A 14103-nucleotide genomic window follows, 5' to 3' on the forward strand; every position below is an offset into this window, starting at 1 on the left:
ACAGAGGGAGGACAGTGAGAAGAGAAAATCCAGCTGGCACAACGAGAAAAGCTCAGCAATCCCAAGCAAACACAGGCAGAGGCTGCAGAGAGCCCATAAACTCCAAGCCAAGAGACAAGCAACGCCAGGGCTCTGATTACCCCTGCTCCATTCTGAGCAGTTCTTCAGACACCTCCTCTTCCCCAAAAGCCATTACAAGGAAGCCACATCCAGGGGTACAAGGAAAACAGGTAAGAATCACGCCCCTTACTGGGGCACAGAATGGCACACTGCCTAGTTCAATTGCTATGCCACTGGCTGCAGGCATTACTGATTTACACTGGTGGAATAATTAATAACTGTGGAACCAGGCACCCTCCATTCTTTTTCTTGTTAACTGGAAACAGAAACCTTCTGGGGAAAACTGATAGATGCCCCCCCCCCCACAACATCTGGTCAAGAATAATGTTTGAAAGAGAAACTGATCTGTGAAATCCTTCCTCTCCCAGGAGAGGTGCTGAAGGAGATTTGTTTTCAAACTGCCGTTCTGCAACCATTAGCTGGACTGGTGCCAGCTTAGCCAACAATGCCAAGGCAAGCCAATCTTGTGCACCCCTTCTGAGCCCAGATGCAGAGAGAAACATATCAACAGTCCGAGCAATGACAAGAAGGTTTGCACTCCCCCCAACACATTTCATTCGCAAGGTTTTGGAACACCCCTCCTCTCTTCCTAGCAGTGGGACAGCAAAAGCCCACCAGTCAGGGCTTGATGAAGCATGTGCACCCTGCCCTGACTCACACATGCTGCATGCTCCCAGGATCCCAGGCCAGGCCACAAACATGCCTGTCTTGCAGGTGGTACCTTTGTGGCCTCAGCTACCCTGGAGTGGTATTGCGAGGAGAACAGCAGGTTGGTGAAGTCTGGAGCCTGGCCATGGGGAGGTTCTTCTCCCTGGGACTTGAGGTCAGCAGAAAACGCAAGAGGACGCAGTGAGAGGGAAGGAGACAGAAGGCTGGAGGGCCTGCCGGCAGCTCCAGGGCCCACCAGCATGCAAGAAAAACAAGAATGGGCAAGAAGAAAGAGCGTTCTCCCACAGGAGCTCAGAGGAAAGGATCCCAGAAAGGTGGGACAAGACCGACCCCCCCTGACAGTCTCTTAGCCCAGTCCCTGTGTGTGTGTGTGTTTGGGGGGGGGGACATTAACCAGAGGAATGACCAGCAAAGCACACTTGGAGAGGGCAATCATTTCAGAAAGCCAGGAGACCCCAAGGGGCCTTTCCGGGCATGCCAGGAAAAGGCCGGGCCATACCTGAGGGTGGGAGCCAGGAGCAGCCGCTAAAGAAGGTGGGAGCAGAGGAGCCCTCGCGAAGGAGGCCACGGAACGAGGGGGGGCAACAGGAAGGGGCTGAGAAGGAGCTGCCTGAGCAGCAGAGGGGGGCTGCAATTCTGCAGGAGGGAGCCTGGAGGTGTCCCTTCCCTTAGGAGGGACGGTTGCCCTGGAGGAGGCCGCCTGCCCCGTGGCAAAGCGAGACAACATCTCCCAGATCTCAGCATCGCGTCTCTGCTGTGCGTCCTGGGCCTGGGAGTCAGAGAAAAGAAGGAGAGAAAGAGAGAGAGAGGAAGCAAGAGAGGGAGAGGAAGGGGACAGGTGGAGAAGAAGGACCCCGTTGGGACAGACGAGGGGTAATGGGGGGGAGACCCCTCCCCTCTAGAGCAGCTGCTCTTCCGAGCTCAGAGCAGCCACCTGCCAGCCCCATACCATGCGTGGCCACAGTCACGGGGCAAAGGTCGCAGCCTCTCCTCTCCATCAGAGCCATGTGCTCCAGACCCTCCCTCCCTTTACCTCAGTGGCTCGCTTGGCCCTGCTTGTGGCACCCGCAGAACTGAGGATTCGGCCGGCCGCCACATCCCTTCTCAGCTGCTCCTCCGTGAGGGACAGGAAGTTCTGCTGGGGTTTGACATGAGGGGGCTTGAAAGCCAGCCAGCTCTTGCCCCAGCCAGGTTCAGGGGGAAGCAAATCCCACCTGGATCTTTTGTGCTTGCTCAACATGACACAAGCCATCAGGCGGCACACCAGGCTACATGCCTCAGGCCACAGATGCCCAGGCCCCAACAGGCCAAACAGCCGCATGATTTTGGCAACATGCAAATGAGCAGGCAGCTGCCCCCCCCCCAAAAGCCTCTCCCCTCCTTCCTCCCTGGCCCCCTCCCCTGCAGCTCACGGACATCTTCCTCCGACTCTGAAACCCAGCATGCCTCCCTGGCCCCTGCTGCCCCCAGGCCGAGAGTCTGGCTACCTTAGAAGGTGTAGCCCCACCCCACACCCCAAATTGGAATCACAGAAGAAGCACCCCTCAAAGCGCCATGCTTCACTCCACCACAGCCTCTTGCCTGTGTACCTTGTGGGCACGACGCATCCGAGCAAAATAGGTTTCCCTCTGCCCATTGATTTAGGCAGAAGAACAGGAAGGCGGAAAGGAGGAAAGACAGAGAGGAAAGGAGTGAGGAGGGCGAGGGTCCACCTGACGCCTCCCACAGGACACTGGAGGGGGGCAGGTCTCCATCCCTCCATCTTCCTATCCAGATGTTGGAAGGCTCCTGCCGGTTGCTGTTCTTGCCACATCCATTTCAGCCCCCCCCCCCCAAACTTGGAACAGGACTTTGAAGGCACTGTCAGTCCCTTTGGGGGCTGGCAAAGTGGGAAACACCCTCCAGGGTCCCCATGGAGTCTCCTAAGAACTCCTCCGCTGAAACAGAGCAAGGGTCCTACTGCTCCAGCATCCTGCTTCTCAGAGCAGCCAAACAGGCGTGCCTCAAAAGATGCACAAGCAGGAAATAAAGACAGCAGCCTCCCCAAGTTGCTGCCCAGCAGCAACCAGCATTCAGTAGTCCACGGCCTCTGAAGATGAAAATTCATTTAGCCACCACGCCACACCCACCCTCCTTGAGATGGCTCAGCCCCCTATTAAAATCAGCAAAAACTGATCATCAATAAGTCCTGTGGCAGTGAATTCCATAAGTGAACCATGTGACAAAATCAATCAATCAATCAAGTTTTATTCCGATACAGTATCAGCTCTGATGAAAAATCAAAGTTAGGTTAAAATAATAAAATAAAATAATAAAAGTTGATGATTTTGGGAAGGATCATTTGAAAAAGAGGAGGAAAGATCTTCTATGGGGAAAGTGACAAAATACTTTCACTGATCCCATATCTACTTCCCCAGATCTCTGACCAGCATGCCCTCCCTAATCCTTAGATATCTGCAGGACTGGAATCTAAGCCCACTCTGGACACTGCAAAAGGCAAAGCATCTTCATGCAGCATCATTCCAATTAACCTCCAGAACTCCCTGCCACTAGAAGTTTTCATGGCCACTGGAACAGATGGCTTGGGAACAGAAGGGTTTGACCCTCCCACGGAGACGAGCAAATCAATTACTAAGAGCCTCATGATATCTAGGAATAAACCCTGGTTGTTCAATCTTACGAGAGGCCAGGAGACAAACATAGCCGCTCTGAGCCCTTTCCAAGAAGAAAAAGCAGAATAAAAACATTTTAATAAAGAACGGGGTGGGGGGACACCTCCATCAGGACCTGCTTGTGCCTGCCTGCCCTCCAGTCTGCACAGACAATGCTGCCAGAAGTCTCATACCTAGGCCAGGAAGTGCCGCTGTGGCTCGTCTCTCCTCTCCTCCCCCCGCCATCTCCCAAAGGGGTTGAGAGAGTCTGTGGTAGCCCTCCTCTCTCTCTAGCACCCGGTTTGCACTAGACTCTGGGGCCCTCTGCTTTGACTCAGGCTTTCAGTGAGGCAGGAAACGACAGGGGGTGCAGCCAGAATCTGCCCCACTCCTGGGAGACATCTTCCATTCTCTTGGCAAAAGAGTGGGTTGGCTTTCTTGCCTTGCATATTATTGTGTGGGGTGTGTATGCGTGGGTCCTGTGAGTTGCAGTGTGACTCCTTTAATTGCTAGGGCTCCCCCCCCCAAAAAAAAGGAGCCTAAGAAGGGCAAAGAAGAATGCACACTTTAAAGTCATCTTTAAAGAACTCCACACTCTCGAATTTCCTGGAAAGTAGCAGGAACAGTGAAACTGAGAAACTTAAATGTCGGCTGTGTGGCAGAAGCACCTGCTTTGCTTGCAGGGCGTCCCCAGTTCAACCTCCAGTTCAAGAGACCTCGGGAGTCAGGGCTGAGAGCAGGGGTGCCAGCCTCCAGCTGGGACCTGGGGAACCCCTGGAATCTCCAGACTACAGAGATCAGTTCCCTTGGAGAAAATGGATGCTTTGGAGGGGGGGGGACTCTATGGCATTGTGCCCCACTGAGATCCCTGTCCTCCCCAGGCTCCATCCCAAAATCTCTAGGTGTTTCTCAAGCTAGATCTGGCAGCCCTACCCTCACCCTCCCACTCTCTGCCGGTGGCCAGGGAGGACCTGGCAACCCTAGCTGAGAAAGCCCCTCTGCCAGTCTGAGCAGGCCGTGGGTGGGCTGCGTGGACCAAAGATCTGAGCTGGCATAAGCAGCCTTCAAATGCTCATTCGTATGTTGATTGCTCTCGCCTGCGCCCACGGCCTTGGCCCCCATCCTCCTGCAACTCAGGGCTTACCTTGTCTCCCAGGTAGATTTCTGGCAGTTGCCAGTAGTAGGATTCCTGCCTCAGCTGCCCAAAACGGCCGTAGGAGAGCTGAGGACCCTCGGCCGACATCTCCACGGTGAAGCCTGTCTGAATGCGGATGTTGTGCTGACGGTTGACCAGGGAAAATCCCTGGGTGTTCCCAGGAAGGAAGGGGCTGGTGACCTGAGAGGAAGAGCGGAGGTGGATCATTAGCAAGCCCTACTGGCCGGAAGGTGGGCCGCCGAGCCCAGGTGAGAAAGACGCAGCCGCTTACCAGGTCCCGGTAGTAGGAGGAGCTGGTGCACTGCTGGGTGACTCCCATGCAGAAGCAGGGCAAGCAGCCATCCCGGCTCTCCGCGTTCAGGTGGAAGTGGTGGGCCCGGCAGCTGCTACAGGAGGGCCCTTCCACGTGGGCCTGCGACAAAAGGCAGAGATGGAGCGGGCAGAGCTTCCGGCACAGGTGGGCGACGGCTCCACCACCAGTGTACATGGACCTCGGGATGATGGGACCCGAGGGGGGCTCATGTGGCAGATGGAGGGGCAGGAGTGAAAGCCCCTCTGGCAGGGGAAAAGAGGGGTCTGATGGGAAAGATACAGCAGAGCAGAAAGCAGCTGATGGGGAGCGCAGGGACCACAACTAGTGGGTACTTTGGAGGCGGGGGCAAGCCCCCCTACTCACCCTCCCTCTCCCTCTTGTCTCCCCCACATCGAGAGCAGGAAGTTGACTCACCTTACACTGGCACTGCCCACTGGAATCACACTGGCTGCTGAGGCTGCCCAATGGGTCACACTGGCATTGGGCACCTGGTTCTGCACCTGGTTCTGCAGAAGAGGGGTAGGAAGCTGAGGCAGGTTTCCCAGGGCACCTTCACCCCATAGATCTAGCAGGAATACTTCTGCCTTCTCCCCATAGTTATATCCCCCCCACAAAGCTTTGGGGAGCAAAGTCAGCTACCTCTGCAAAGTCAGCTGGTGAAACCACAGGGCACTTCGTACATGATTAGGAACACACTCCTCGTTGTTGTAAGTTGAAAATGGCATTGAAAATAAGCAGAGTGGCCCCCACCCCACGCCTGCTGCAAGCAAATCCTTCACCTATCCCGGGGGGTTCGTCCCATGGAGTTCCAGAAACAGAGAGAATCTACCTGGCCTCTGAACCTGGACTTCTACACTCCCCCATGCTCAAATATGGAGCTCACCTCTGCAGGGCTGGCCCAAGACCGGATTGCCCAGGTAGCCAGCAGCACACCTGGCCCAAGAGAAGAGGCTTCGTTAATGACACACAAGATCCCCTCCAAGGCTTTTTGCCCACTGTAGAGTCGCTGGGAAGGAAAAGCTCAGAGCAGGCAGCCCAGTGTCCAGCTGCCAGCCCCACCCCATCTCCCAAGAGCAAGGCCGAGACTGCAGAAGAGGCCACACTGCTTCAGGGCAGTGCGTGTCTCTAGGCTGGCTCCACACAAGAGGGAAAAACTGTGCCAGGGTGAGGCGGGAGCTGGATCAGCCAGCTCAACATGGCATTTAGCCCGCCAGAGGGAGATGCCATGGGTATGCATGGCACAGTCACCCTGGCCAGCCTACCTTTCACACTGACGGCCAAAATAGCCAGGGTGGCAGGAGTCACATGTGGGCTGCCCGTCTGTGTCCAGGAAGCATGTTTTGGTGGCCCTGGGAGAGGGGAAAAGTGGGGGTTAGAGCAATGCAATCTGCCCCTCAAGGGGTGAGGAGGACGGTGGGTGAGGCTGGAAGGAAGGCAGCACCTACTGGCTGGCAGAGTAAGGTCCGTGGCACGGGCACGGCTGACAGTCTTCAGGGCTCCCACGCCTGGTGTCACCATAAAAGCCTGGCTGGCAGCGTTCACACCGGGGGCCCTCCGTGTTGTGCAGGCAGTTCTGAAAAGGGGCGGGGGGAGAAAGGCATTTCTAAGAGGGCTGTCACAAATCAGAGGAATCTTTTTTGACAAATTGTATGAGCTTGAGCAAATACATCCATTAAATTAGCTTGCCCAGATAATAGTTTGGCAGGAAAAAAAATCACTTTTGCTTTGTTTTTAGATGACTCATCATAGCAGAAGAGACACACTGCCATTCCCCACACATATAGGGTATCTTCTCTAGGATGGTACTCAGCCCCTGTATTATTTTAAAAAGTACTCCCATTTTAAAAATGTAAAAATTTGCCAGCATCAGAATCACTTTTTTAATAAATTGCAATGTTTTTGATCATTTAATCTCACCCATTAATTTGACGAAATGTTCCCACCCCAATTTCCCACCCCCAGCTGAGTTTGGTGGGCAGTATCTCCCGCCCTTTTCTCTCCCCCAGCCCTTCTAATGATACTGTTACTTTCCCCCCCTGCACCCACCCTCCTCAAAATCAGCAGACGGCCTGCAACAGAAGGAGGCCACCTGGGCATCGGGGGGGGGGGGCTGGCACAGTCACTAGTGGGCTCCTCTCCTGCCACCCCAGCCAGCCTGTCCCAGGGAGGCTCACCTGGCAGTCTCCAGTCTGGGCGTCACACTCCGTCGCATGCCCACTGCAGTCGCAGGGCTCACATGTGCCCAGATAAAGGCCACTGGTGGTGCGTGTGTAGCCGACGTCACAATCCTGAGAGACACAGCACAGCGGGGCTCAGCAACGGGAGCTCCCTGTGCCACGAGGGGTCTGCTGGGTTCCTCCCTTCCCCTTGAGCCCGCTGACTGGCCCCCAGCCAGTACAACAAGATGAGGTAGCTTGACTGTAGGAAGCTTACCTGGCACGAAGGGCCTCGGTAGCCTGGTGGGCAGGTGCAATCCTCAACCTCCACAGCCGTGTCCAGCCCTGTGGAATGGGGCACAGCTACGTCCAGGTGGATGCCTGAGATCCTGCAGGAAGAAGACCATGACTGGCAACACAACCGGCAGTGAGGATGCTTTGCCACGTGAGAAGCCCCACAAAGGCTGAGTCCTCCCAGCTCATGCTACGGTGGCAAGTCCAAGGCTGGCCTGCCAGCACCACTAGGAGAGACTTCCACATCCCAGGGCCACCTGTGATGTAAAGGAGAGTGTCACCCGGCCACACAATCTCCACCCAACCCCCCATTACCTGCTCTCTGTTGGCCACTCAGAGTAGGAGGCCCGAATCATGAAAACATCTATGTCTGCCAGCGCCATGAGGAGGTGTTCACGTGTGGCATTCTGCCCATCAGCACGACGCCAGGCTTGCTAAAGGAGATAGCAAAGAAAACGGCATATCCTTCCTCTTCCGGGCATGGCACAGGAAACCACACCAGGGAACAGTCAGAGAAGCTCCCACAACTTTTCTCCACAAATAAGGCTCGAGTTAACGGGCCTCCGAGGCCAGGCCAGGCCTGCTCAGAGCCAAGAGCTCCCACTTCTCTTGGCTGTGTGTAGAACTTGCCTGCCCTGCCCCTGGAAGCCCTGGGCCAGGACTCACCTCCCGGAAGGGCACTGTGAAGGAGGTGGGCGTTCCAGACAGGGGGGTTGCTTTCCCCACATGCTCCAGGAAGATGCCGTTCCCCTGGAGAAGCACATCTGGTTGTCCACGCAGCAGCGGGGCGCCAGGAGAGGCCGTGTGCAGGATGGTGTAGCGCAGCTCTCCCCCATACGAGGTGACCTGCAGCGGGAGGCAGCATCCGAGATGGCGTCACTTGCAGTCATGAGGCTGGCATCCAGAGCCCCCTCCAACCCTTGGGGAAACACTGTCCCGAACCAGCAGTCTGCCCAGAGACGCACCTTGTCCCTCTTGAAGCGCTCAGGGAGCACCCAGTAGTACACGTCACGTGGCAGGGCGTGGAAGGAGGAGAAAGTCAGTTCCGAAAGCCCGATGAAGCGGATCCCCTCGCTGACCGTCCGGGTGTTGGCCAAATTGGAGAGAGTGAACTGCCCAGTATCAGCATCCTCGTACGTCACTCGCACCTGGGACCAGAAAGCACCATCAGCAGGGAAGGGAGAGGGACTCAGGCGCTGGGGGGGGGGGCACTGGCAACTACAGCCCGAGCCAAGGGTCTTTCCTCCAAGGCCTGTCCTGGACACCAATGAGGCCACACCCCTCCTTCCACGGGCTGGCAGCAGGGAGGAGACGGGCACAGAGGGCAGTACCTGGTCCCTGTGCCAGGAGGAGCTGGCACACTGGCGTGAGACCCCCATGCAGAAGCACTTCAGGCACCCCTCAGGATTCTTCTGGCTGAGGTGGAAAGTCCCACTGGCACACTCGTTACAGAGGCGGCCCATGACGTTGGGCTGCAGGAAAGAGACAGCACCCAAGCAGAACGAACAGGGCAGGTGAAGAAGAAGAGTTGGTTTTTATATGCCGACTTTCTCTACCACTTAAGGCAGAATCAAAGCGGCTTACAAACACTTTCCCTTCCCCTCCCCACAACAGACACCCTGTGAGGGAGGTGGGGCTGAGAGAGTGTGACTAGCCCAAGGTCACCCAGCTGGCTTCAGGTGTAGGAGTGGGGAAACAAATCCAGTTCACCAGATTAGCCTCCACCACTCATGTGGAGGAGCGGGGAATTGAACCCTGTTCTCCAGATCAGACTCCACCACTCCAAACCACCACTCTTAACCACTACACCACACTGGCTCTCCCCCAATATCCCCCCTCCACACTTACACTCACACACACAAAGCAAACATCCAAAGAGTGACTCCTGAGGATCAAAAAGTGGACAAATGGGGAAGTTTGCTTTTGGCTTGTACAACTGGAGTTCAGCCCCCCCCCCCCCGCCCGCCACACCTTTGAGGCATCCAAGTTTCACCCCATTGATTGACTGGGGGGGGGGGGAGGGAATCCTGAACCCATTTCCCCACAGACCCACGAGGCCTAGCCAGCCAGGCAGCCCTGGCTGCTCTGCCCCAACCTACCTTGCACCGGCAGGCGCCTTCAGAAGCCTCTCGGCTCCCTCGTTCATCGCACCTGACTATCTCCTGCCCTGTATGAGGAGAACGGAGAGGTTGGCAGGTTGGCAGGTGACTGATGAGGCCCTCAGGAGGTCAAAGGGGGGGCAAGAGAACCGCTGTGCAGTGAGGAGAGCAGGACAAGACGCTCTGGGATGTTCTGACAAGACGATCTCACCCACCAGCCACACGAGATGGACACAGCGGAGCAGCCTTCAGTGTTTCCAGTCAGAAAGGGAAACTGGGGACTGCTGTTCCAAACACAGGGCACGGCCCCTTTCCGCTGAAGTGGCCCAGACCCTCCTATCGAAGGCTCCCTCCCACAAAAGTAATGTTCCCCCCTTCAACCAACACTAAATCACATTGGACATGAGTTTGAATTACCCACCAGCATTTGGGGGTCCCCTGCAGGGTTTCACTCACCAATCCTGATGCACGCCCCGCCTGGCTGGATGGGGTTCCCTTCATACCCAGGAGCACACCTGGAAGAACAGAGGACAAGATCAAGAACCACAGCTCCCCACATGGGAATTCCTGGCACACATACGACCTTGTAAGGAATAGGCTGTGAGGAAGTGGTGTACGAGGAGATCAGGCGCCTGCCCCCAACTCCCCCTACCCAGCCCTCTCACCTTTCACAGCGGCGGCCCATGTAGCCAGGGGCACAGGCGTCGCAGGTGGCCTGCCCGTCTGTGTCCAGGAAGCAGGTGCTGGAAAACCTGCAAGGAGGAGATCCGAGAGTCATCCTCTGCCGTGGTACCTCCATTCTCCAGCACACGCTCGGCCCATGGGCACGGCTGCTACCAAGAGCACCAACGCAACTCATGTGCAGAATGCTTCCCCAAAATGGCTTTGTGTGGGGCTGGAGGTGCACCTACAAATCTGGCCTTGTTCAGCCATCATTCCACCCAGCAGCGCTAAGGTAAGGGAGAGTGGTCCCCTCCCCAAGTTGCCGCAAATCGGACCTCTCAACTCCTTCCCAAGGTTAAGACTGGCTTCTGCTGCCCTTGGGAGCCTGGCACTTACCTGCGGGGGGCTTCAGTGTAGGGGCAGGGGCACGGACGGCAGGCAGTGGGGGTGCCCTTGGTGGCATCACCAAAGAAGCCTGGTTTGCATTGGTTACACTGAGGCCCTTCTGTGTTGTGCTGGCAGTTCTGTGTGGAGGAAGAGGAAGGAAAGGGGTTGTGAAAGAGAAAGGCTGTATTGCTCTAACACCTTCAAGGGCTGTAGGCCCTGGATCTCATCTGGAGACCCCCCCACCTGGTACCCTGGAGCCCCCACAGCAAAAGGGATTCCTCGCTGAAGCTACACTTGAGCCGGCCTTCCCTCTCAGTCGAACCCCAGGGCAGCCAGACTTCCAGCCCTTAGAGGGCAGTTCTTGAAGGAGAAGTGGGTAGTGACAGGGGACAGATTTCTAGGGAGAGGGATTCAAAGGAACTGTGATGAGGAGTGTCCCTTTTCAAGTATACATCCTGGGGGCCTAGCAGCCTGAATTCCCAATCCATCTGTGTGTTTGGGGAGGGATTGCCAGCGGCCCGTGGGGCTGCCTCATGTCTCCCCAGAGCCCTCATCTCCACCCCGCCCTGCCCCCACATCTTACCAGGCAATGCCCATAGACCGGGTCGCAGGAGGTGGAGTGGCCATGGCAGCTGCAGCCAGAACAGGTGCCCAAGTAGCGCCTGCCGGGCACACGCTTGAACTGGACATCACACTGCTCGCACGACAGGCCCAAGTAGCCAATGGGGCACCTGAAGCAGACAAAGAGGAGCTGAAGGCAGCGGCATCCGTGGCAAGGAGGGGGCAGCCTGTTCTGGCACTCCTGTTTGGTGCATCTACCCGCTTAACACCCGCTCCTCTCATTGTCCGTGGTCTCACAATCAATTCTGTGAGCCAAACGTGGTGCCCGAACGCCCCCCTTCCTGCTAAGTGTTTGTTCAGTCTTTCGAAAATGGGTGCAGCAAAGAGGGGCTGCAGGCAGAGGAGTTCCTCTCTCCCTGCAGAGGTTGCTGCAGCTCTGCTCATTTCAGTCCTGCATTGAAGCAGGAAGTTTTTTGCCCCACAGGGCTAAGCAAAGCAATGGGCTCACCTGTCAACTGCTTAAGAAATCCCCACCCCTTCTACCCTTTGTGGTCTCCAGCTAAACCCTTGTGTTGTTTAAGCAATTGCCAAATGGTTGGGCTGCAAAGGTCGGGGTCTGAGTCTTTAGTGTTTAACACTAACCCCACCCAGGACGGCCTGCTGAGCAAGAGGTGGGTCACACAGGCTTCCTCTGTGGCAGCTTCATCCCCGCTGGAATGGCACACAGGAGTGGGTGTGGCATGAATGTTCACTCGCTGCCTCTAAGGAAGGCGTATAAGACCATTCTATTCCAGACATAACCCTAGTATAAGCCACCATTCAGTAGATTAATCTACGTATTCTCATGAAGCTGTTTTAAACCTGTAACTGCTGTTCAAGCATTGCAACAGAAATTCAAGGTTGTTCTTTATAAGCTTATTAAAACAGATGATGTGATAACAGATTTACACCTCATTAACAAGGACAGTTTCTACTTCTCACCTGGAAATCTTTCCTTGAGAGATTTTAATCAGTGATTATCAAGATGTATTCTAGGACTCATCATTATTGTTCATTAAAATAATTAGCTTTAGGTTTCAATTATTTTACTTAAGAGGACAAGCAGGTTATCAAAGTTAAAAAGATTTATCTCTTGCTCCTAGTCCTCACCGTCTGATCACGCTGCCTTCTGGTGACTTCTAATCAAAAGAGGCTGTGTGTTTTGGTGTGCGGGGCTTCCCAACTTATACATCAACATCTGATTCTCCTTATTCTTAAAAAAAAACTGTGATCATTAGGCATTACTCTCAAGTTTAGAATGTCAGCAGATTTGATTTTAATCACGTTTTCTCTGGAAGTATTTGCATCCGTCTATTTTTTTTAGTTTCTTGATTAATAAAAAGAGTTATGTTAATTTGAAACCAAACAAAAAAACCACTCAAGAAAAGCTCTCTGTTGGTTTTCTGGAAAGGGATCTGACGTCTAGCTGACATACTTCACTGTGCTGTCAGAGGCAAACCTCTCTCTGAGCAGTTTGACTTAAAGCAGACCTAATTGGAGTGTTTTTGTGCTGTGTTCAGCTAATGAGGCTTAACTCCCCAAGAGCTGAATTCAGTGTAGATCTTTAGACTGGGTGTAAATAAAACACTTTGTCACAAGGGCATTTGATGGAGGGTAAATGGTTTTTAGCTGGATGTATTGGTTTTCAAGTGTCTGTTTCAATTGTGTACTGGTTTTAACTTGTTGCTGGATGTTTATGTCTTGTTGCCTTAAACAGAGAGGTTTGTAAGCTTTATTGTGGTTTATTTTCCCCCCTCCCTTGTTCTATAATCACAGCCAACTGCATTATTTTTCTTACTTGTGATCATTGCAGTTAGATTCAAACATTATTATATCTTGTAATCCACTAAGTGATTGCCTAATGTTATCTTTTGGAATCTGCTTATTATAGAATCATAGAGTTGGAAGGGACCACCAGGGTCATCTAGTCCAACCCCCTGCACAATGCAGGAAATTCACAACTACCTCCCCCCTACTCCATGCCCAGAAGATGGCCAAGATGCCCTCCCTCTCATGATGAACACATGAAGCTGCCTTATCAGACCCTTGGTCTGATAATCAGACCCTTGGTCCATCAAAGTCAATACTGTCTACTCAGACCGGCAGCAGCTCTCCAGGGCCTCAGGCAGGGGTCTTTCACGTCACCTACTTGCCTAGTCCCTTTAACTGGAGATGCCAGAGATTGAACCTGGGACCTCCTGCATGCCAAGCAGATGCTCTACCACTGAGCTACGGCCCTTCTCCAATCCGCCTTGATTGACTGAAAGATTTTTATCATACTTGTAAACCAGTTTGGGTTACAGTGGCAAAGGCAGACTATGATTAATGATGATGATGATTATAATGGTGATTACTTTGTTAGCCACTTTGGGTCTGAGGAGATCAGATGGGGTAGACAGAAAGAAAGAAGCAATGTATTTATGGCTCTCCCTATGGGCCCCACTTGGGCTCCCTTGTACGGGACCTGAGGCCTGTTTTCTCTGCAGACGACTCTTCTGTAGAACTCTTTCCCTCTGGGAAGGGCCAATGGAGGCCCAGATTTGTTGGACCAACTATATGCAACAAGCAAAAGCATCACCACCCCCACCCCCACTGGCACTATCCAGGTTTTGGCCCACCCTGCCTAGAGCTGCCCCCAAGACTGGCAAGGGCTGTCCTCCATCATCTCCGCGTGTGAGCACCTGCACTGTTCGACGGCATGTGCCACGCCGAGGCCCGTGGTCTCCGTGGTGGTGGTGTCCATCACAATGTCGCTCAGGCCCACACTGGCCATCCGGTTATCGTAGATGGTCTGGATCATGATGGCCTCCAGGTTCTGCAGGGCGAGGAGCAATTCTTCGCGGCTCACCGGGGCACCTGACTCCTTCTGCCAGTTCTCCTGTGGACACATCCACAACGCAAGAGAGATGCAGAGGGGGTAAAGCGGCGTTGAACAAATGCCCCTGTTCCAGCTCCTCGGATGTGCTCTGCAGCGTGCCAGGAGGGAAGGTTATCA

General features: G+C 54.4%; 1 protein-coding gene across 1 annotated transcript in view; it reads right to left on the reverse strand.

Annotated features, from left to right (window-relative positions):
• The window catches only part of HSPG2 (heparan sulfate proteoglycan 2), a 68492-nt gene that overhangs the window by 37267 nt on the left and 17122 nt on the right, over window positions 1-14103 (reverse strand). The window contains exons 15-32 of the mRNA XM_056865468.1: window positions 13790-13986; window positions 11092-11239; window positions 10518-10645; window positions 10124-10210; window positions 9915-9973; window positions 9459-9526; window positions 8691-8831; window positions 8325-8507; window positions 8026-8205; window positions 7675-7793; window positions 7343-7454; window positions 7084-7197; window positions 6355-6482; window positions 6172-6258; window positions 5793-5842; window positions 5324-5403; window positions 4868-5008; window positions 4585-4776 (exon numbers count right to left, since the gene is read on the reverse strand). Of these exons, the coding sequence (XP_056721446.1) occupies window positions 4585-4776; window positions 4868-5008; window positions 5324-5403; window positions 5793-5842; window positions 6172-6258; window positions 6355-6482; window positions 7084-7197; window positions 7343-7454; window positions 7675-7793; window positions 8026-8205; window positions 8325-8507; window positions 8691-8831; window positions 9459-9526; window positions 9915-9973; window positions 10124-10210; window positions 10518-10645; window positions 11092-11239; window positions 13790-13986 (2214 nt within the window). The remainder of the gene's footprint in view (window positions 1-4584; window positions 4777-4867; window positions 5009-5323; window positions 5404-5792; window positions 5843-6171; window positions 6259-6354; window positions 6483-7083; window positions 7198-7342; window positions 7455-7674; window positions 7794-8025; window positions 8206-8324; window positions 8508-8690; window positions 8832-9458; window positions 9527-9914; window positions 9974-10123; window positions 10211-10517; window positions 10646-11091; window positions 11240-13789; window positions 13987-14103) is intronic.

The sequence above is a fragment of the Euleptes europaea genome, chromosome 19 (assembly GCF_029931775.1).
Source record: "Euleptes europaea isolate rEulEur1 chromosome 19, rEulEur1.hap1, whole genome shotgun sequence".
Classification (NCBI taxonomy): Eukaryota; Metazoa; Chordata; class Lepidosauria; order Squamata; family Sphaerodactylidae; genus Euleptes; species Euleptes europaea.